At 57.4% G+C, this 20,800-nt stretch overlaps 1 protein-coding gene across 6 annotated transcripts in view; it reads right to left on the bottom strand.

The window, feature by feature from the left end:
* Camk2b (calcium/calmodulin dependent protein kinase II beta) overlaps positions 1-20,800 on the bottom strand; it is a 76,254-nt gene that overhangs the window by 31,337 nt on the left and 24,117 nt on the right. For all 6 annotated transcript variants that reach the window (XM_023714417.1, XM_004630373.2, XM_023714418.1 and 3 more), the window contains exons 2-3: positions 14,253-14,347; positions 2,685-2,744 (exon numbers count right to left, since the gene is read on the bottom strand). In XM_023714417.1, the coding sequence (XP_023570185.1) occupies positions 2,685-2,744; positions 14,253-14,347 (155 nt within the window). The remainder of the gene's footprint in view (positions 1-2,684; positions 2,745-14,252; positions 14,348-20,800) is intronic.

Here is a 20,800-nt window from a genome sequence, read left to right as displayed (position 1 = left end):
CCCTAAACTTGAAGAATCGTGGATTCGGGAACCTTCTCTGGGGGTGGTGTTGACCTGGATCATACCCAGATGGTGTGCAGGCCACCTGGGCTCAGGAGAAATGCTCCACAGCCCGCAAGGTGACCACCACGGTCCCCCTCACCCAGCAGGAGGCCACGCATCACACTGGGTCCCTGGACATTCTAAGGCTGAGGACCCGGTCACCAAACCCTCAGGGGCTGTGGCCCTGACGTGGGAGCCCTGGGCCACCCAAGTGTTTCTGCTTCTTCCAGGGGATCCAAAGGTGTCAGTCCCACACCAGGTCACATCTGCCAAGCCGGTGGACTCTTCCTTGTCTGTCCTACCCGTGTCTCTCCTCCAGGGACACTGCTGCCATGAGACACGGTGGACACCTGGGGCCCAGGTCCTGGTGCAAAGGTCCCCCGCTCTGAAAGGCTCGGCCCGGCCAGGCCCCCTGCTCCACACTAGGTACCGCTGAGGCCACAGCCAATGCCCTCCTACAGCCCAGCCTCCTCCATCCTTGGGCAATACAGAAATAGCCCAGCCTCAGTCTCCCCTGAGGTCACAGTTGGGGCAACCAGCAGGCATATGTGTGCAGCTGGAGTGTGGGCAGCTGTGAATCCACTTGTACTGGGTCCCTCAGCACAGTGGAAACCAGGTCCACGACCTCTGTGCCAGCCTTGGAACATAGGAAATGTGTCCCAAACCCCTCCAAGAGGAGCTTGAGTCCCTGCCCTCCTGTGTGGGCATCAAGCTGACCAGGCAAAAGTGACCGGGCTCCTTGGAGGTTACTCAGAGCTCCCTAGGACCGAGTGACCCTGCTCTTGGGTACAGACCCACAGGACTAAGCAGGACTCACATACCTGGGCCCTGCTCACAACCGCCAAAGGCCAACCGATACAGCGTGGCAACCCCTTGCCAGCCATTACTCAGCCTTAAAAGGGAAGAAATCGTGACAAATGTACAACACAGGTGGCCCAGAGGACACCACAGTGAGGGAAATCAGTAGCCACCAAACAGACACCCCGAACAATCCACTCCTCTGTGGTCCCCACAGCAGCCAGATTTACAGACAGATGGAGAACTGGGAGTGAGGACCCAGTGCTGTGTGTGTATTTAACAACTAATATTATGTATACTTTATTGTAATTTTAAAAAGATGCCATACTTCCTCTCTCTCTCTCTCTCTCTCTCTCTCTCTCTCTCTCTCTCTCTCACCCACACACACACACACACACACACACCCTCCCCCGTCTCTTTCTGTCCCTCTGCCTCTGTCTCTGTCTGCTCTATGCATATGTCCAAGCCTCTGTCCCCAGCCCAGGGCACTCTTGCAAGGATCTGGGGTCTCTGAGAGATGGGGTTGGTCACTGGTGCCAGGGCGCTGAAGGGGAGGCCGGGACTCTGCTGCTGCCTGGAAGCTCCTAGGGTTCCTGAAAAGGGCCCACACAGGCGATATTGCCTCAGTCCCCCATAGTGCCTTGTCCCTGAACACACAGCAGCTGGGGTTTCCTCAGCTGGGAGCCCCTGTCCTCCAATGTCCACTCTATGCAGGCTGCCTCAGACAACTCCCTCAGCCTCCTACAGGCCTCACAGCAAGCCAGGCACAGTGGAGACTGTGGCTGTTCCTGCCCCAGCCTGGCCCAACCCAAATCCCAATCTGACCAGGAGACTTTTGCTCTCTGTGACTAGCAGACCACAGGCAGATTTCTGTTTGGAGGTGGGGTTGGTGGCCCAGAAGTGAGCCTCAGAGAACCCCAATCTACAGCGAAGGTTTCTTGTGAGCCTCTAGCCCAGGCCACCACCTCTGGGTTCCAGAATGCTGTTTCTCCCGGGACGAGGCCTGACTGGAATGAAGCCCCTGTGGGGACCTCCAGTGGCTGCTACTCCCAGGCCCAGACCCAGAACTGAGGCCAGGCCCCCATCTGGAACCACCCAGACCCAGGCCAGGGATCTAGCCAGGGCACCGAGACATCCTGTCCAAGACCTACGCGTGACACCCACCCAGGAACACCTGGTGTTCCACACCCCCAAGGCTGATGGCCCTCTCTCCCTTGGGGCCTGGGCTGGCAGCAATGTGTTCTGGCTGTGCCCCAGGTGTCCCTTTTAAACCCAGCTTCCTAGGTGCCATGCTGGCGAAAGGGCATGGAGTCATGGCAGGCTGGTGAATCCCCACGCCCCAGCCCTCCCTCCAAAGGGGAGGCAGCCACCCCTCAGGGTGGCTCCCTGCTCCCCAGCATGGGCAAGGCCTGAGCTCTGGGCTGCCTGAGTGCCTGAGGGACCAGTGTTGGGAGGAGACAGGCATGGGACACAGGCACACGTGCACACACTCAGCTGGAAGTGCCGATGGCCAGGACCCAGGGCCTGGGAGCTCTGAGGTGACCTGCAGGATCAGCCCGGCCTTCAGGAAGGAGACTGCAGCCACTGGTGCTGCTGGACTCTTGGGGCCCCGGACCTCGGGTGGGCTGGGCCCAGTGCACGGACTCCATCTGACCCAGCTGAAGGCAGGGGGCTTCCAGTCGCTCACTTGCCCTCTCTTCTTGGCTGGGCCAGCCTGGGACTCCCTGGAGACCTCTCCACACCCCAGCCAGTAGACAGGCCACCAACCCTGGGTTCTGGGCTCCAAACACCCCAGGAACATCCTCAAAAACGCCCCCCCGCCCGCCCTCCTGGAGGCCGCTCACCGATGTTGGAGTGCTTCAGCAGGCGGCAAATCCGGGCCTCTCTCTCCAGCTTCTGGTGATCTGGGGACACAGAAGGACAAGGCGTCACCTCGAGCCTCAGCAGCAGGCCTGCGAGGGTGCGCAGCCACTGCCAACTGAGCAAGGGTGGTGGCAACCGAAGAGCCGAGGGACAGACCCTCCACTTCCTGCTCTGGGGCACCCCTGGCTGGCTTCGCTGTGGCAGTGAGAGGCACAGTGCGGGCACTGCCAGGCCCCAGCCAGTACTGTTGTCCAGGGGACAAGCAACAGATGCCCACTAGGGATGCTGGGGAGGCAGTGGGTGCAGGAGCTCAGGGCTGAAAGTTGCCGCATGACTCAGGACAAAGTGCCCTGCGTGGTCCACCCTGCTTCTGTACTCTTTGGGACTTTCTACTGACGGCAAATTTGCTCTCTCAAGGCAACAGCGGGGTCTGCATAACTATGTCAGGCAGGTTGGGGTGAGGCTGTGACTCCAGAGCTCAGAGCTCCCTACTCTACCTCACCCCAATGCACCAGCCTCAACTGGCTCTGGGAGGGGGAGATACAGAGATGCCTGGGCATTGCCTGCCAGAGACTGGTGCCACTTAGGCAGTCCCTCCACGGAGCCCCCAGAGAAGGGGCCAGTTTATCAGTCAAAAGTTTTATATTTCAGACAGAGGTACCAGGAGGATTTAAAATGCTAACAAGAGTGTAACCAGAGCCCAAAGATGAATGGAGAGGGGACAGTGCTGGGGCCACACCTACCAGAGCACACCCTAGCTGCCAAGGTGATGCCCAGCGCAGAGGTGACCCCCAGGAGCACCCAGTGTGGGCTTTCGTGTACAGCCAGGTGGAAACAGGTGCATCCCTGGGGCACGACCACTCGTGGGATCGTGAGGAAAAGCAGGCAGATCTTCAGCACTCAGGACAGCGGCTGCCTCCCAGTGAGACAGGGCACCCCACACCGCACACCACACCGCTGGCCCTACTCAGAAGGCAGCTGAGCACACCCACCAAGTCCCTATCGGTTTTGCTTTCCCCAAGGGAACCACCACAGCCTCTGAGCCAGGGAAGACCCAGTGTAGGTATAAAAGGGTGCTCTGAAGGCTTTCAGCCCAGCCTGCAGCCTCCAGTCCCTAGGGCACATAGGGAAAATCGTCCACCTGGCCTGGCCGAATCATCTGTGCTCCACTGCCCCGAGACACACGTGACATGATCTAGGGACACAGGCTGCTTGTGCAGCAGGCGGCAAGAGGTCTGTGTGGGACACATCCGGCAGGTGCTGCTGTCTGCCCCCAGGAATCCTCTCAGCTGCACGCGCACCTGCCCCCATCTGCTTCCCCACAGATTGCCTGGTACCCAGCCGGAGCTATGGGCAGAGCCTCCAGGGGGTGGGGACAGACCCCGCCCCGATGCGCTGCTGCACCCTGCTCCCTGGTCTGCACCAAGGTCTCGCCACAGTGGGGGCTGACGCACCCAGAGACGGGCCGGGGCTCCTGGTGGCCCCGGAGCGGCCTGGTATCAATGCTCTCTGACACAAAGCATGGAGACGGTGATTCTACGGTGATGGGAGCTCTTCAGGAGCTCAGGCACAGTGAGGACCTGCACACCGAGGTGCCGGCTCTTGGGAGGGGCGGGGCGAAGCCCAAGGCTGACAGGCATGTGCGCGAACACACACACACACACACACACACACACACACACACACACACACACACACCATACGCCACACACCTGCTCTCTGGGAGGAGCTGGTACATAATAACTCAGGCAAAACACACTATTTACTCCTCCTACCAGGATACAGCCCACAGACGGAATGCAGTCTTCATTTATATCTCAATCCAAGCACTTATCAAAGAAAATACACCCCAAAACAAAAAATACCAAAAACAATTTTACTCAACCATCAGAGCCTGCAATTACCCGTCCGCCTTCCTGGATTCTAATGACAGCACAAGGCCCCGAGATCCCACCCTCGGGGAAAGCCAAGGCCGGAAGCTCTGCAAGGTGATCCCACCCACACTGCAGAGTGCACGACCACGGTGCGCAGCTCAGGGCTGCGGGTGTCTGCTCGGTACCTGGGGGCCCCCGAGGTCAGTGGCATGTGCAGAGCCCAGTACCGAGGCTCAGGTCCCAGAGGGACAAGGGAGGGGTGGTGGCCACAGCCAACCTGGCCACCCACACTGAGTGACTCAGGCAGGGATGCCCGTGGCTCCCACGCACCAGGTTTGTGCAGCACATGGGGCCTCCGAGGCCAGACTCTGTGGTCACTCAGGCTCCGTGGCAGGCATGACAGGGGCTCCTCTGCAGGCTGGTGGGTGGCACTGGCCTCTGTACACACTGTAACCCTGGTCCACTTCGGCAGATACTGCCATGGGGGCAGCAGGGCCAGTGTTTCGGAGGAAGGGGAGATGTAGGAGGGCAGGTGACAGCCTGATGACAAAGCCCTCAGCGTCAGCCACTGCTGATTGACGGGCCCCGGAGGCTTGGTGAGAGGCACCCAGGAGTCAGGAAGGGGCGCAGTGGCATCCTCAGGCTGTCACAGTGCTGCCACCCTAAAGGTGACAAGCAGGGCTGCCCAAGGCCAAGACACAGGCACACGGCAGTGACTGCCCTGGAGCACTCGCTACATAATGGTGCCATCTGCTCTGCACATGCGACAGGTGACAACCTGTTTAATTCCAAGTGTACTCTGAGAGGCCAGGTGTGGCAGGTTGGGGACCTGGGGACAGCCCTCCAACTTCCCACAGTGATGTTGAAGGCTACAGTGATGTGGCCTCAGGGTCCCCCACGTCCTGTGTGGACAGCACCCAGAGGCCACAGCCACAACCCCAGGGGACAAGATGAGGGGACCCCCCAGGTAAATCTCTGCTGGTCACTCTCCACCTCCTCCACCTTTCTGCAGAGCCAAGAGGGTATCTGTGTGGAACTGAGAGGCTCCCCCCCACCCGAACCCTGAAGTCACTGAAGCCATCCTCCCTGGCAGGGTGACTCACAGCGGGGAGGGGAGGGGGTGGCAGGGAGAGGAGCCAGTGAGCAGGGGACAGGAGGAGTGTGGGTGGCACCCAGCCCTGCCAGCTGCAGGCTGTCACAGGAGGACACCGGGCGGGGCAGGGCAGGGCAGGAAGGGGAGACAGAGGCCCATGCACAGGAGGGGCCACCGCCTGCCGTTCGCGTGCCCGGTCCTGGGTCTTGGCACTGTGTGAACCCCAGCCTAGGCGGGGCCCGGAGCCTGCCGGCCACATGGCCTGGGACAGGTGATGCTCCACTGTAGGCCTCCTCGGGATGACAGGAACAGCAGTGTTGTGGGGCGGTGCTGCACTGAACAGGACAAGTGAGCAGTGCCTGGGCCATGGCGGCCCGTCACCCCTGAGAGGCCGCACAGGCCCTGTTCCTACCAGGGGTCTTCAGCTACATCCAAATTCCACTGAGGGGCTGTTTCCCTATTAAAGGGGCACAGTAGATGCCATGTTCCATGCCCTTGCTCCCACCCCACTCCCCTGAGAGTGGGGCCTCTGTCCCGCCAACCCTGAAGCCTGTAGTGGGGTCAGGCTTGTCCCTCAGCACAGGGCAAGACTGTCGGCCCAGGTGACTGCACTGTCACACAGCAGAAGCGGCAGTCCTGCCTTCCTTCCCTCCTGCCTCAGCCACTGCAACATTCAGTGGCCAGAGAGATTTGTAGAACCTCAGCTGGCTCAGGGCATCCTGACCACAACCACCAGGTCCCTTCCAGGCACCGACCGGAGCTTAACTCTCTACACCTTGTGAAGTCAAACTTGTTCCCAACGTTTCAGGCACCTGAAGGGCACCTGGGCAGGATAGGCCCCTGTTACATTGCCCAACTCCAGACAGGGGGCACAGCTGCCAGTGGAGGTGCAGCCGGGCTCTGTTGGGAGTGGACATCTGGGGAGCCAGGGGGCACCTCCCTGTGTTCCTCCCATGGGGCTTTTCTGAGAGTGCCAGGGAGTCAGGGGGCAGTGGTGGAGGTGACCAGGAAGTGGGCGGTGGGGACAGACACTCCCCTCCCACTGCTCTAGCATGGGGCCCCGAGAACAAACAGCCACCTCCAGAGGCTGCAACACTGCAGATGGACAGCCAAGGAGGGCAGGGCGGCCCTTGTGGTGGCTTCCAGGGCATGTTGTGTTTCAAGAAGCACAGAGGCAACCAGCAATTAGCCTGACAGTGGGAGCCAGCAGCTCTGCCCTGAGGCAGAGGGCGCCTGCATGCCTGTCCTGCAGCTGCGTGCCACCCCACTGGGACAAAGAGAGGGTGCAAAGCTCTCAAGGGACCCCGACAACTCTGTGGGATGCACCCCGCCCCCGGCACAGGGACATCACCCACCATGGAGCACAGGAGTCAGCACTCAGGCTGGGCACATGTGGTTATTCTGGGGTGGCAGGTGGGGGTCCCTACTGCCTTCGCTCCACAGGGCCACAGTCCTGGCAGCTGACATCCTCTCCCAGCGCCCTCTTCAGGATGAAAACTGTCCCCAGACAGAGATGCAGCCCGGAGCTCCTGCTCACTCAGCCCAGTGTGGCATTTGGTGTGGCCGAGGCCACGGGCTGAAGTTAAGGCCAGTACAGAGCCACCAGTGGCTCAGCTGTATCCACTCGTGTCCTCATGGACAAGATAGTCTCTTCATCCAGGGACCAGGGACCCTGAGCAATGCTGTGGCTTCCTGTAACCCACTGGATTACCCAGACAGACCAACCACATTCTCTCTGCTCTGTTCCGAGGCCCCCAGCCCTGCAGCCCAGCACTCTGGGAGCTGCCTACAGGGACCCTCATGCAGTGCCACCTCTAGCCAGTAGCTGTGACGGGAGGTCAGGCTCATCTGCCAAGTTGGCTGCAATCTTGCTCCTTCACCCTCTGGGGTCGGGGAGAAGTCCCCGCCACATGAGGCCACTTAGGCTTCAGTTCTGTCAATATCAGGTGGGGACAATGGTCACAATGGTTGTCCGTGCATGGAGGGGATTACCGCAGCTCTCTCCTCTCCCACCAATCTACACACAGGGCAGGGCCTCCCACACACAGGGACCTACAGCCACCTCTCCACAGACACAGCTCAGCCTCCTCTGAGGACAGGAGGGGACTCTGCGCCATGACTCCACGTGGCACAGACTGAGCACATTCCCAGGCAGTGGCCCACAGGGTGCAGGGTCCACAGGTCCTAGCCCTAATCCTGAAGACAGACCCAGACTTAGAAGGATACAGGAGCCTCGGGAGGGCCACACTCCTGCCCTCAACTCCATACCATCACCACATGCCTAACCAATACCCTTGCCTCCCTTTCTTCTGGGGCAGTGCCTGGATGTCACCAAGTGGTCCGCCTCAGCCTGAAGCCTGCCTTTGCAAGTCTTTCTACACTGATAAAGGGACAGAACCAAAATGGGAGACCCTGAAGAGACTGAAGCGTCAAGCTCCCCCTTCTCATGTGACAAGGGAGTGGTGTGGTCTGGCTGACACCATGACACCTTCCCCTCAGTCCCCTGTGGAGTGACAGTGACATGTCCTCTTGGGTTACTTCCTGGTGACTGCTGGGCCACCCTGAAAGGAGGTCTCTTCCCCTCTCTGAATAGCAGCAGCAGGGAAATGACCCTAAAGCGGTAGGGTAGAGAAGGGGCCAGGCCCATTGCTGATACCCCAATCCTCCTCTAATGGCAGTAAGTTGTGATGGACACAGCCAGCCCTCCTCACGATTCCCAAGTTTTGACCCTGTCACTTCCACAGCTCCTGTTCCTGTCACCACAACTTCGGCCATCCTGGACACCACATCTGCTCGGGGACCCCAGGTGGGCTTGAATTTAAACCCAGCAGTAGAACTGAAATTGGTCCAATCAGTAGGCTCAGATCAGAAGGCCTGAGTTTAGATCAATTTGAACCAATAGCAGGTTCATATTTGGACCAATGGACAGGCTTCAACTTGGACCAATCAGTAGGCTCCAATTTGGACCAATCACAGGCCTGAATGTAGACCAATCAGGAGGCTTTACTAAGGCCCAATCACAGAGCTGCAGCTGCTATATAAGCAGCATTCCCTTCACCCTCGCTGGGTTGACCTGATGGGGCTCTCTGTGGAGTACTTCCTGTCCTATCCGGCATCACAGGTCTTGTTCAAACAAAGCATCAGTTCAGTGGTCCCAGAAAGTCCTAAGGAACCTACTGCAAGTAATTCAGACAGAAGTTACCTTAAAAAAGAGCTATAACACTGGAAAAAGCTCCAGAGATAGACCATTAGGCACTCTCATTTCCTAATTTCTGAGTCAAGCTAAAAGCCCCCTCATCTGACGGTTGACAGCGCCATTGAGGCCGGTGGCAGCAGCCTGTCCTGCTACCTGGCACTTTACGGAAGGTCTTCACAATTCCCTCGCCTTTCCAGAGCCTTTCTAGTCTCTGACCCCCTGGTGGCCCTCTCTAAGCCTTCCAGAAAGGCCCAGCCCGAGCCATCGCCACAGCTCTAAAGCCACACGTCCCACAGGCAGCTTGAGCTCCTACCACCGTGGCCCAGCCCGCATCTGCCTTCATCCCAGCTGCCCACTTCTTGAGGTGGCCAGGGGCAGTCATTAGGCTCCTCCCTGTTGGGGAGCATCAGCCCTTGGAAGCCAGGCAGCGCTGGGGCAATCTTGCCTTTGAGGCCACCAGGTGATGTAGCACAGCCTCCCTGCCTGAGCCCCAAGGTGGTGACCAGGAGCAGCCAGCAAGCTGGCCCTCAGGAAATCCCTGAGTCCATGAATGGTCCTCAATACCAGGGCAGTCCCTCCTCCTCCTCCTCCTGCCAGCTCAGGGCCTCTTGCTGCAGCCCAGGGGGGTACACACTGCACCCCAGGGGCCGGGAACACACGAGGCCACCTGCACCCAGGCTACCCATGTCCTGTTCACAGCAGCAGCCACAGCCAATGAGCAGTAACTCAGGCGTCCCCTCCTCACAATATCACAAGCGAGGTCACACAGCTCAGGGGTCCCATGGCTGTCATCCCACTCCTATGCTCCCCCTGATGCATCTTTCCAGAAACCTTGAATGTCTCCAGTTGAGTTATGAGCCTATTATAAAAACCCATCCTCTAAATCCTGAGGGGATTTCATTGACCTTATCAGACCCAAAAGCTACAATTCTCGTTGCACAGGTCCTGCTTTACCTTGGTCTTAACCATCCAGCAGAAAAGCATAAAAACGAAGTATAAGAAGTAAAGCCATGCTGTTATGTTGAGCTGTAGGGGACTCAGGTCAACAAGTTCTGACATTGCCAGTCAAGCGGAAGACCCAATACTATTATGGACTGCTGGACTCTTTTAGAATATTTTGCTGAGTTTACACACGTATAATATTTAAATAACGGAACTAAACAAAAAAAGGGGATACAGATGAATGTCCCTTTTGTATCTGTGTATTCAAAGTGGTTAGCATAGATATATAGTTACATTCTCTTAATGAATAGAGAGATTTGTTCTAATGGTGTTTGTAAATAAGATATCAAGTCCGCATCTTGTACAGCAATTAACCACTAGAAAGAATGTATGCAATGTGTTAATTATTGAAACTGCCCTACCAATTTGGTTTGAAACTGTCTCATTGCTATTTGTTTCTCAATAAAACTATGGGGAAAAAATAAAATAAAAAAATAAAAACCCATCCTCTCTTCCACCTTGTCACCCCTGGCCACCTAAAACATGGGCATCCAACCAAATCAGAATTTCAGGTGGGCTGGGGAGATAGCTCAGCAGCATAAGCACCTGCCTGGCAAACACAAGGTCCCAAGTTCAATCCCTAGTAGTGCAAAAATAATAATAATAATAATAATAATAATAATAATAATTTCAGGTGACAAAGTTTAAAAGTAACGTCTAAGTATAAGCATAGCCCAAGCAATAAGTGGTTTTTTGCATTTAACTGGGCTGCTACATCTGGCAGCCCCCGCCTGGTGCCCTTGACACCAGCGCTTCACCCTGAGATGGTCCCAGGATACTCACCTGGCCCTATCTCCCTTCTTACTCCCCCACTAGCTGCAGCAGGGCGCCCCAGGCCACCCCATGAGCCCCAGGCCTGGTCCCAGTGCCACAGTTCCAGCCTTCTGAAGGATAGGCCCCAGGGGGTCCCACCTGCCCTTCCTGCCTGGTTCCCTTAGCCTACTGCTGCGGGGGCTGGCATGGAGGAAGGAGGCACAGAGCCCGGAGGGTCAGGAGGGTCCCTGGGAGGGCGGGCACAGCTCCTGGCGCATGCTCAGCAGCCTGGCACTGCGGCGCTGTCCCTGTTAACCCAGTTCTGTGGATTCTGCCACCATACTCTATCCCCCTGGGTAGGGGTCGATCTGGGCTGCAGGTGGCAAGGCCAACAGAAGGCACACGAAGCTTGCCTCTTCCTCTTGAGGTACAGGCTCTGCTCGGCCCTGGTGCTTCGAGCACAGTGCTTCGTCTCATCGCTGCTGGGCAGGCAGGGCCTGCAACTAGAGGTCACCGTGGGGAGCCTGTGTCTCCTCATCCACGAGATCACCCACCTGAGCCCATCATGGGGTGAGGGGCACATGACCCCAGCCTGCCCAGCTCAGTGACACCTAAAGCCCTCACCCCAGGCTCAGCTTGCCCCATCCTCAGGGGCCCCCGTGTGCAGCCACTGACAGGGTCATCTGTGCACTATTGCCGGGTCTGACACCCACATACCTCCGTCCACACAGGCCCAAAAGCAGCCCCATAGCAACCCACCATGCATGGGGGTGGGGTGGGGGGGAGGGGTGCTAACAGGACTCCTGCGCCTAATGGTCTCCTCACCCCCATTCAATTAATGTTCCTCCAACTGCTTTTGTTAATGGTAGTTTAATAATCACTAATTATTCAGTACATTCACACACTTTGAATGTCTCACAATCCTCTATTTAATTAGGTATTAAATTTTAAAAATCCAACTGCCACTGCCTGTTGGCGTAGCGGGTGTGACAGAGGCCGTGGTCCTTCCGTATCTGTTGCCACCACCTTCTTCCTGAAGCTGACCCGTGAAAGACCCACGCAATTCCCCTGGGCCCTGGGTGGCACTGAGGCAACCAGTGTGAGGATACAGCACACCCGCAAGCCTGGGTGACCCACAATGTACTGAGCTCTGTAAGGAGTGGGGAGACAGCAAGAGGGTCCCCTCTGGGTCCCTGTCCCTGTGGGCAAGACCTTGACAAAAAAGACCCGACCCCATTATTATGAGGAGAGGAAGCAAGAAGCTTGGGCCAGCTGGGTGAGGGCACACAGGCAGACCTGGGAAAACCAGCCGAAGGAACACTGAGGCCCTCAGACGTGGGACACTGGCACCATCTGTCCAGGAAGGGCAGGGTTGATGTGGGGAAGGACCTGGGGCAGCCTGTGCACTCTGAGTGACAGCATCTTGTGCTTACTGTGCCACATGGGGGGCTGGTCATTCCACCAGGGTCTCTCAGCAGCCACCAGATGGGCACAAGTGTGCCCGGAGGTGAGACGCCACCTGCCCTGGGGGAAGCCCACAGGTCTGCAGGTCAGAGAAATCTGGATCCCTAAGAAGAGGTGGCCTGGCAGGAGAGGACACAGGATAGAGCACCACGCCGTGGAGGACAGTGAAGCAGGATTCTATCTGCCAAAGGAGGCCAGGAAGGACTGCCCTGTGTGCCCTGGGGACCCCGGGCTACCCAGCTCTGTCACCACCAACCTCCACAGGCAGCCTGGGTACACAGGAGCAGGGACTGAGGCAGATGCCCCGGCAGTGCAGCTCCACTGAAATCCTGCCAACCCCAGGATGTGTCCCCTCACCTGTGTCCCCAGCACTGCCAAGCTCCGAGCCCATGCACACACCTGGTTCCAACCCAGCGAGCACTTGGGAGTGTCCACGTGCACACAGATACCCCCCCACCAGGTGTGTGCATGGGCACTGGCAGACACACGTGCACACTGGCACATCCACATATCCACACACTTGCACAAGCACACACACGCTTGTGCATACACAGACACCTCCACACATCCATGGACACACATATAACACCACACATGTACACATGCAGACACTTGTGCATACAAACACCTCCATACACACTTGTGCACAGCCATCTCCACTCACACCCAGTCTTGCACAGGCACACACCCATGTAAAACACCTCCGCATGCAGACACGCCTTTGTGCAAGTCACCGCCACACATACACACTTGTGTTAACACCACATATGCACACCCCTGTAGGCTCCTCCATATGCACATACACACTTTTGCACACACAGGCACCTACACACACGAGAGCAACCTCATCCGCAGCACAGCTGGGCCCTTTGCCCTGGATCTGAGGGGCCTTATGCCACATGCCCTGCTCTGTCGCCCCTGGCAGGAGCCCAGCATGGACCCCGAGCGGCCCTGGGAGCACTCAGCACTGAGACAGTCTGGAGCAGGGGACCAGCAGGCTCCAGGAGGAGACAGTACTCACTGCCCCTACCATCTGGACAGCCACACACAGCTCCTTGTGTCCCACAGGGTGGGCCCAGCTGCCCGCAGACTCCGCAGACAGCAGGCAGCTCTGGGCCCACCAAGGGGACCCCACCCCAGAGCACCTCATGGTGTAGATGTGGGGCCACAGCCCCTCACCCCAGTTTGCTTGCTCCTGGGCTCAGGTGCTCGGTGGAGCTGTTGGCCCAGTCCTGGGAAGGTAGGGAGGTGACAGTCACGACACTGCCATCTCACTGAGCTCCGTGCCCTGCCCTTGCCACACTGAACTTGGTCCTACCCCGCCTTGGGGACAGGGAAACCTAGGCCTACATCCTATCCTTAGACTTTCTTTCTTTCTTTTTTTATTTTGAGATGGGGTCTTGCTAAGCCATTGAGCTGCCCAGGCTGGGCTCCAAGCTGGGCCCTGGCACCAGAGAACAGGCTGGAGACCGACATTGGTTCTGTTTTCCCTAAAGAAGGGGCCTGTCTGCTCCACCAACACGGCACCCAGCACAGCCCGCGCTGGCCCGCCTTCCCCAGCTGCAGGTCTAGTCCTCCCTCTCTGAGGTCACAGGCGCCACCCTGCTTAGAAGACCCTGTTAACTGAGCGTGGGGTAGAGGCCCGCTAGCCCAGCACCCTGGGAAGCTGAGGCAGGAGGACTGCAGTTTGGAGCCCAGTCTGGGCAACTCTGTGGCTGAGCAACACCCTGTCTCAAAATGAAAAAAAAAAAAAAAAAGAAGAGAGTCAGGGATGTTTAAGGTTCAGTCTCTAGCATGTCAAAAATAAGAGTTACATCCCAGCCTAGCGAGGCAGCACGCATCTGTTGTCCCAGCTCCTGGGAGGAACACGGGTTTTCTGAAGGGCTTGGGGTGCAGCTCAGTGGGAGGCCCCAGGCTCAAGCCACAGGGCCAGGACTGCAGGCAACAGCCCCTGGGGCTGAAGTGGCAGCTTCCCCTGGCCACAGGCCTGTGACACACTGTCCCTCTAGCTCCAGGACCAAGGGACCAAAGGCTGGGATGAGAGGCCTGGTGGGGTCCCTCAGACACCAGCCGGGAGTGAACGTGTCCCTCGGACCCCCTCTCCACAGCCTGTGCCCAGGGTCCCTGCCACACCCTGCCCCACCGGCTCAGGGACGGGCACGCCTACCTCTGGCTGACAGCTTCTTGGTGTTGATGATCTTGGCAGCATATTCATGGCCAGTGCAGAGCTTGACACAGCGGCGGACCACAGAGAAAGCCCCCCTAGGCAGGAGATCGGGGAGGGGGACGGAGACAGGGGAGAGAGCAGATTAACTTCCTGCAGACACTCAGAGACCTATCCCCCAGAAGCCCCCCTCAATCTTGGGCACCGCATCCTGGGCCAGCTGGACCCAGGGTCCACCCAGGCTACTCATGCCAGCTTCACAGGCCCAGGGAGTCCTGGGGGCGCTGGACTGGGTCCAGGGGGCCAGTGGATGGGGGTTGGTGCAGCTGGACACCAGGACTCATGGATGGTGTCAGTGGGAGGAAGAAGCACACATAATTAGCTGTAAAGAAACAAGAAAGGGTCCCCTGTGGTCCCCCCGGCCTCACACTACGCAGAGGCAGGGAGGTCCGGGGTGGTGCCTGAAGGGGCATCTATTCACCCTCAGGCTGGGCACGAGCTCAGGAATGTGGGTTAAAATGACAGAGGCTGCAAAGTGGCCCTCGATGAGGTCTAGGCAGCTGGCCACCCGAGTGAGCCCTCTGACCTCTGTCCTGGACCCCCAAAGGGCCCAGCCTCCCCACTCAGCCCAGCTGGGAAACCCCGACTATTCAGGCAGGGGAAGGGCATCTGAGGCACAAAATGCTTTTCTCTTCTTGACTACAATTCTTTGAGATAACAAGAGACATATTATTCGATTTCTTGGGAAAATAATTACATCCAGCTGGTTGTCCCTTAATGGCAGGGTCAGTCTGACTAGTGACCATGCACTCAGCTGCCCCCTGCCTGTCACTGCCCCACCCCCCTGGTACTAAGAATTGGACCCAGGGCCTTGGCACTGAGCTATATCCCCAACCCTTTGTATATTTTCTTTTGAGACAAGGTCTCTCCAAGTTGCTAAGTTCCCCAGGCTGGGATCCTTGCTACCAATTCAGGGTCCTCCTACTTCAGCTTCCCAGAGGGGTGGAATTACAGTTAGGTGCCACCACATCTGTCTTCAGTTCTTGAAGTTGGTGGTGAATTAGAAAGGCTTCTTCCAGGGGCTCCAGGGGCCCACACTTATTTGATCTGCTCAAGAAGCCCATCGGGCACAGATTTAAAATGCCCCGTTAGAACAACAGAAGGGACAACTTCGGGGGACATAGCTCAGCGGCATAGTGCCTGCCTGGCAAGCACAGGATCTTGACGTTGGCTGGTTTTGAGAAGTGACCTTGTCTTGGGAGACAGGACAGGGAGAGCAGAGGCTTCATCTTGATCTGATTTCAATGCTTGTCTGTCCCCTCCAGGGCACACAGGGAGACATGGTTCTCCTAGCCTCATCCCCCCTCCGCTCCCCTACCCCTTCCCTCAGCTGCCATTGTGCTGGTCCTGAGAAGCCTGGACCCAGACCCCCATGAGCACTGACCCTCAGGAGGTCACACAGCAGTCCACATGACCTCCCAGGCTTCTGGTGCCCAGTGAGGACCCCAACCCACAGCAGGGCGGCACCTGTGCACCTCGCCATGGAAGAGGCATGAGCTCATTTAGCAGCAGGCCCTGACATCTCCGAGGTCTCGAAGAACAGGGGGACCAGCACCAACACTGTGCCCCACAGCATTCATAGCTCCTGCCCACCAGAATTCAGTCAGGGGGAACAACACGGCCAGTTCCTGCTGCCACAGGCCAACCCCTATGCATCCCTCAAAACCCCATGCAAATGCGGGTGGTTCCTAAAGGAGCACCGTCCTTCACATCCATTTCTCTGCTTTAATACAGTTCTACATTCACTGGTTTCTGCCCCCCCATACATACCCACCCTGGGTCCTGGTGGCACCCTGGCGTGCAGGAGTCAGAAGTGACCTGGACGGGGAAAGTGACCAGAGGACAGGAGGAACCCAAGGACACCACCCAAGGGTCCAAGTTGATGGCGCCACTGAAGCTGGGCGAAAGTGAGTGCTTTGTTTAGATCTTGAGGACCCCAGGCACTGACCTGTGACAGGGCTTTAGGATCAAACAGAGCTAATTAAGGTGAAGCTCTCTGAGCCCCATTCATTTGCAGCTGGTTCTGCAACACCAGGGAGATGGCCTGAGAGCACAGGGAGCAGTTAATTTTGTGCAGGATCCAAAGGTGCCAGGAGGGGAGGGACAGGGAGGGGAGGAGCAGGTCCCACAGACAACCAGAAAGGTTGTGGGGAGACAGTGTCGCAGGACCCTGTGAACCTTCCTCTCCTCGCCCCACGGCAGCGGCTCCTCCCATCAGAGGTTCCAGGAGCCCCAGCACTAGGTGACCCCAAAGTAGCCACCCTGGAGCCTCTGCCTGTGGCCATCTGTGGCTCCCTCTGCCCAGTGGTCCCTGGAGCCTGGCACCCAAACTTTCCACGATGAACCACAGGCCTTACGTGGCACCACCTCAGTGGGCTGCAGGTGTGGAAAAGGGGGCTCTGGACCTTACTGGGGCCACAGCAGGAGGCAGGGCAGCCTCTCCTCTGCTCCACCACCTGGGTGAAGATGGGGATCCTGGGGAGCCTGCTCCTGCATCCTCCTCTGCTGTGCCAGTGGCTGAGGACCTCCTCAGCAGCAAGGGACAATGACTGCCCCCCCTCACTCCAAGGTCACACCTGGTGAGGTTACCCACAGGAAGCCCCCGTGGGAGGGCTTGGCTCGGGCACTCACTGCCTTGATGTGGAGACACCACGTCCCCTCATGGTCTCAGGGTCATGGCTCCCCTGGGTGCTTCCTCCCTGGGCTCTTGGGGCCTTTCCGTCCCCTCTGTGGCCTGGCAGGGACATTTCCAGCTCCGGCCAGGGTGGTTCTTACCATGTGCACACCCCAGCCTGACAACTCTGGTCTCTCTGAGATGCCTTGCTTGCTGAGTGACGTGGAGACGTGTTGTGATGGCCCAGGGACATGCCGGGGACCCTACCCATCCCCAGAAAGGCCACCAGCTAGTCCAGGGCTCCAGGGTCCCCAGGATCCTTGAGGAAAAGCAAAGACTCTCACACCTACCACACGGGGCTCTGTGCAAGGACCCACGAGAACCGGGCTGTCCCCTTGGCGAGCGCAGCCACCCCCCCACTGAGCAGCACGGATTTATTCCCTGCTGTGTGTCTCTGCACAGCTGCTCTGGGTGGCCAGCCCAGGTGGAGACAAAGGTACATTTTTTAAAAATGTAATGAAGTTGCTATTTGTCTACATGTTTGGTGTTGGGTTTGTTTGTTTGTTTGTTTGTTTGTTTTCTAGACAGGGTCTCACTATGTAGCTCAAGCTGGAATTGAACTCACTTTGTAGCCCAGGCTGGTCTCGAACCCTCAACAATCCTCCTGCCTCAGCCTCCTGAATGCTGCGATTACAGGTGTGTGCCACTGTGCCCAGCTATGTCGGCTCTTTAAAAAAGCTTTCCTATCTCTCATTACAATAAGCTTAAGGGAATAAAGAAAATGAGGACTTTTTCTATTTTAATGATTATTATTTATTATCATCATCATCATTATTGCAGTACTGGGAATTAGAGGCAAGGCTGCCACACTGTGGGTACTTCCCCACCCTTTTTTTTTTTTTTGGTACCAAGGCTCGAACTTCGGGCTTCGTGTTTGCCAGGCAGGTGCTTAAGCTGCTGAGCTATCTCCCTGGCCCCTCTTTTTATTTTTATTTTGAGACGGGGTCCCGCTAAGTCACTAAGTTGCCCAGGCTGTGATCGAACTCGCAACTCTGCCTCAGCCTCCCACGGCGCTGGGGTTACAGGTGTGCACCACATCTGGTGTAGTTCTTGGTTTATGTAGAGATGAGGCCTTGCTCTGGTGTCACCCAGGCTGTCATGTCACTCCTAGGCTCATGCAATCCTTCTGCCTCAGTTTCCAGAATAGCTTGGGTGACAGGTGCATAACTTTAGAAGGCCTAGAAGATGTAGAGACCTTTTTTTTTTTTTTTTTGCATTTTAGGACAGGGTCTACAGGGTCTGCAGGGTCTCACTGCGTAGATCAGACTCGTAGTGATCCTCCTGTTTTCAGCCTCCCAAGTGCTGTGATTACAGGCGCGTGCCACCACGCCCAGTCTCATTCACTGTCTCAGTGTGCCCCAGGGGCGGGGCCGGCACAACCTACAGATCTTAACACTGACCCAAGCGATCTGCTAGGAACCAACTTCTGGGTGACACAAAGGGCTGCACCGTGGTGCGGTTTCCCTGTGTTTTTCTGCCTATAAGACACAGAGGCCCAACCCATGCCCATCACAGATGGACTGTGACCCTGTTACTCCTGTGTCCAAGGCGTCTGCATGGGACAAGTGGGGGTGGGGTGGTAAGGGCCATGGTAAAGTCGTTGTCACATTCTTACCCAGAGGGGTCGCTGCAAGTGCCCCATTGTCACCATACAGGTGACCAGGTGGGCCATGTCCTCTCACACATTCAGGATCCCTGTGGCTCTTTCTCAGCTGTTTCCCCTCAGGATTCCCCAGGCTGTGACCCCTGCCTGCAGGTTTAATGTCCCAGCCTTCCTGGGGTCGCAGAGGTGACAAGTGCATTTCAGGGGAGGCTGTGCTGTGTGGGAGGGGTGGGCAGGAGCGATCCCCATGGAGGCCACTGCACTGTCCCCATCCTCCAGGAGAGGCAAGAAGAGCTCAAGTTCTAGCCTAGCCTGGCCAACTTAGAAAGACCTGTCTTAAATTAAAACAAAGAACCTCGCCAGGTGTGGTGGCACATGTATGTAATCCCAGCACTCAGGAGGCCAAGGCAGGAGGATCCCTGCAAGTTCCAGGTCAGCCAGGGCTACAGAGTGAGCTCAAAGCCAGCCTGAACTGCATAGTGAGACCCTGCCTCGAGAAGAATAAAACAATAACAACAACAACAAAAAAAGCACCTCAATGTGAAGGCCTTGGGCTCCATCCCAGCCCAGTACTGGGAAAAAAAAAAAAAAAAAAAAGACACGGTGTCACTGTCACACAGGGTCCTCTGCATTCTCTGTCTGGTTTCCTTTTTTGATGACACCAGCAGGGCCTCACCCTAACCTGCCTAACTGCGACTACACTTCTCACCAATAGGGTCGTGTACTGAAACACTGGGGGGCAGTGCTCCGCACACAGGTGGGGGAGCATGTCTCAGCCATCACAATACCAGCCCCCCGATTCCACTTGTGGGATCTGCTGTTGCCTGCAGTAAAAAAATACTCCCCAAGTTACAGTCTGCCAATGCCCACTCCCCTGGATGCAACAGACGTTAGGTTTCGGAGGGGTTTTCTGGGCAAAGAACCAGGAACCTGGGGGTGACATGTCATTCCTGCCCTCCCTTCCCGCTGTAGGACTTCTCAGGGCCTTTAGCTTGGCTGCCTGTACAGTCACCCCTGCCTCTCTGGATGCAGAATCCTTTGTCAGATGCATGTCCAGAAGACTGGACCTTCTCTGAGCTGAACACCAACTCCCTCCCAAAGCCCAGTGTGACCCACAGAATCCACAACCCATCAAGGCAGCACTGTCTGTCTGTCTGTCCCTCTGTCCCTGTACACACCCAAGGTCACAACCCAACCCAGAGTCATAGCTGCTGCCCTGGGGCTAGGGGAGAGATCAAAGGCAGAGGCCCTCCTTCCCTCCACCTTCTCTCCAGGGAAGACCTGGGGAAACCACTGCCCAGTGCCAGAGTCCTGTGCTTCCTGCCACAAAACCCCAGACCTGCCACCCATGCCCCTTTCTGAGTACTTGCGTCCCCACCCTGTGACCAGTATCACTGGATGAACCAAAGAGAACCTCCAGTGACACTGCCATCCTTACGTTCCTGATGCACCGTGAGCCAGCAGAGCTCTTCCTGCATGCCGGCAGGGCTCTGGAACAGTGACAGAGGGGACCCTTCCAGTCCTCTGAGCCAGAACAAGTCCCAGAGACCTGAATGCTGCGCAGGGCCCACCAAGTTCCTCCCAAGCTGGTCAGCAGCACAGGATGGGGACCAGCACGACATGAGTGTGCACCTAGACACCGCAGGACCTCTCAGCCCTGGCGCCCATGTGGGGCCTGCCACCCTCGCAGCCACAGCCGGGATCCGTGGGCATCCCAGGACCACAGCTCTGTGCCTTCCTGCCAAGCAGGAACAAAACTTCAGGCTCTGCCTCTCCTCCAGGACAGCCCTGCCTCACAGTGATGCAGTGACACTAGGGGTTTCTGTCCATACTCACAGTAGGACAGGAGGAACAGAGCAGATGTGGGGCCAGGGCCACTGACAAAGCGCAGCAGGGTGCACAGTAGCAAGAGGCCTACCAAGAGCCCATGAACGCAGGCGGCAGAGCGCTGTGCCACTCACCCTGTGTACTCTGGCTCCCAGCCCTGTGCCTTTCCCCTCCCAGGCTCCTGGAGGCCTGCAAGCCCTGACGCCCAAAAGCCCCACTGCCACAATGGGCTGGGCTAAGTGTCTGGTCGTGGCTACTGTGGCAGCAGGACGCACAGTGGGTTTATACCAAGAGGAGGACCCTGCCAATGTCCTCAGCTGCTCCACACCAGGCCAGATGCACCAAGGGCTGGGGACAGAAGCACACAGAGCAGGGTCTGCCTGAGCA

The sequence above is a fragment of the Octodon degus genome, unplaced genomic scaffold (assembly GCF_000260255.1).
Source record: "Octodon degus isolate 3935 unplaced genomic scaffold, OctDeg1.0 scaffold00035, whole genome shotgun sequence".
In the NCBI taxonomy this organism is placed as follows: Eukaryota; Metazoa; Chordata; class Mammalia; order Rodentia; family Octodontidae; genus Octodon; species Octodon degus.
Note: the sequence above shows the minus strand (reverse complement) of the source record. Positions and strands in the feature narration are given on the sequence as shown.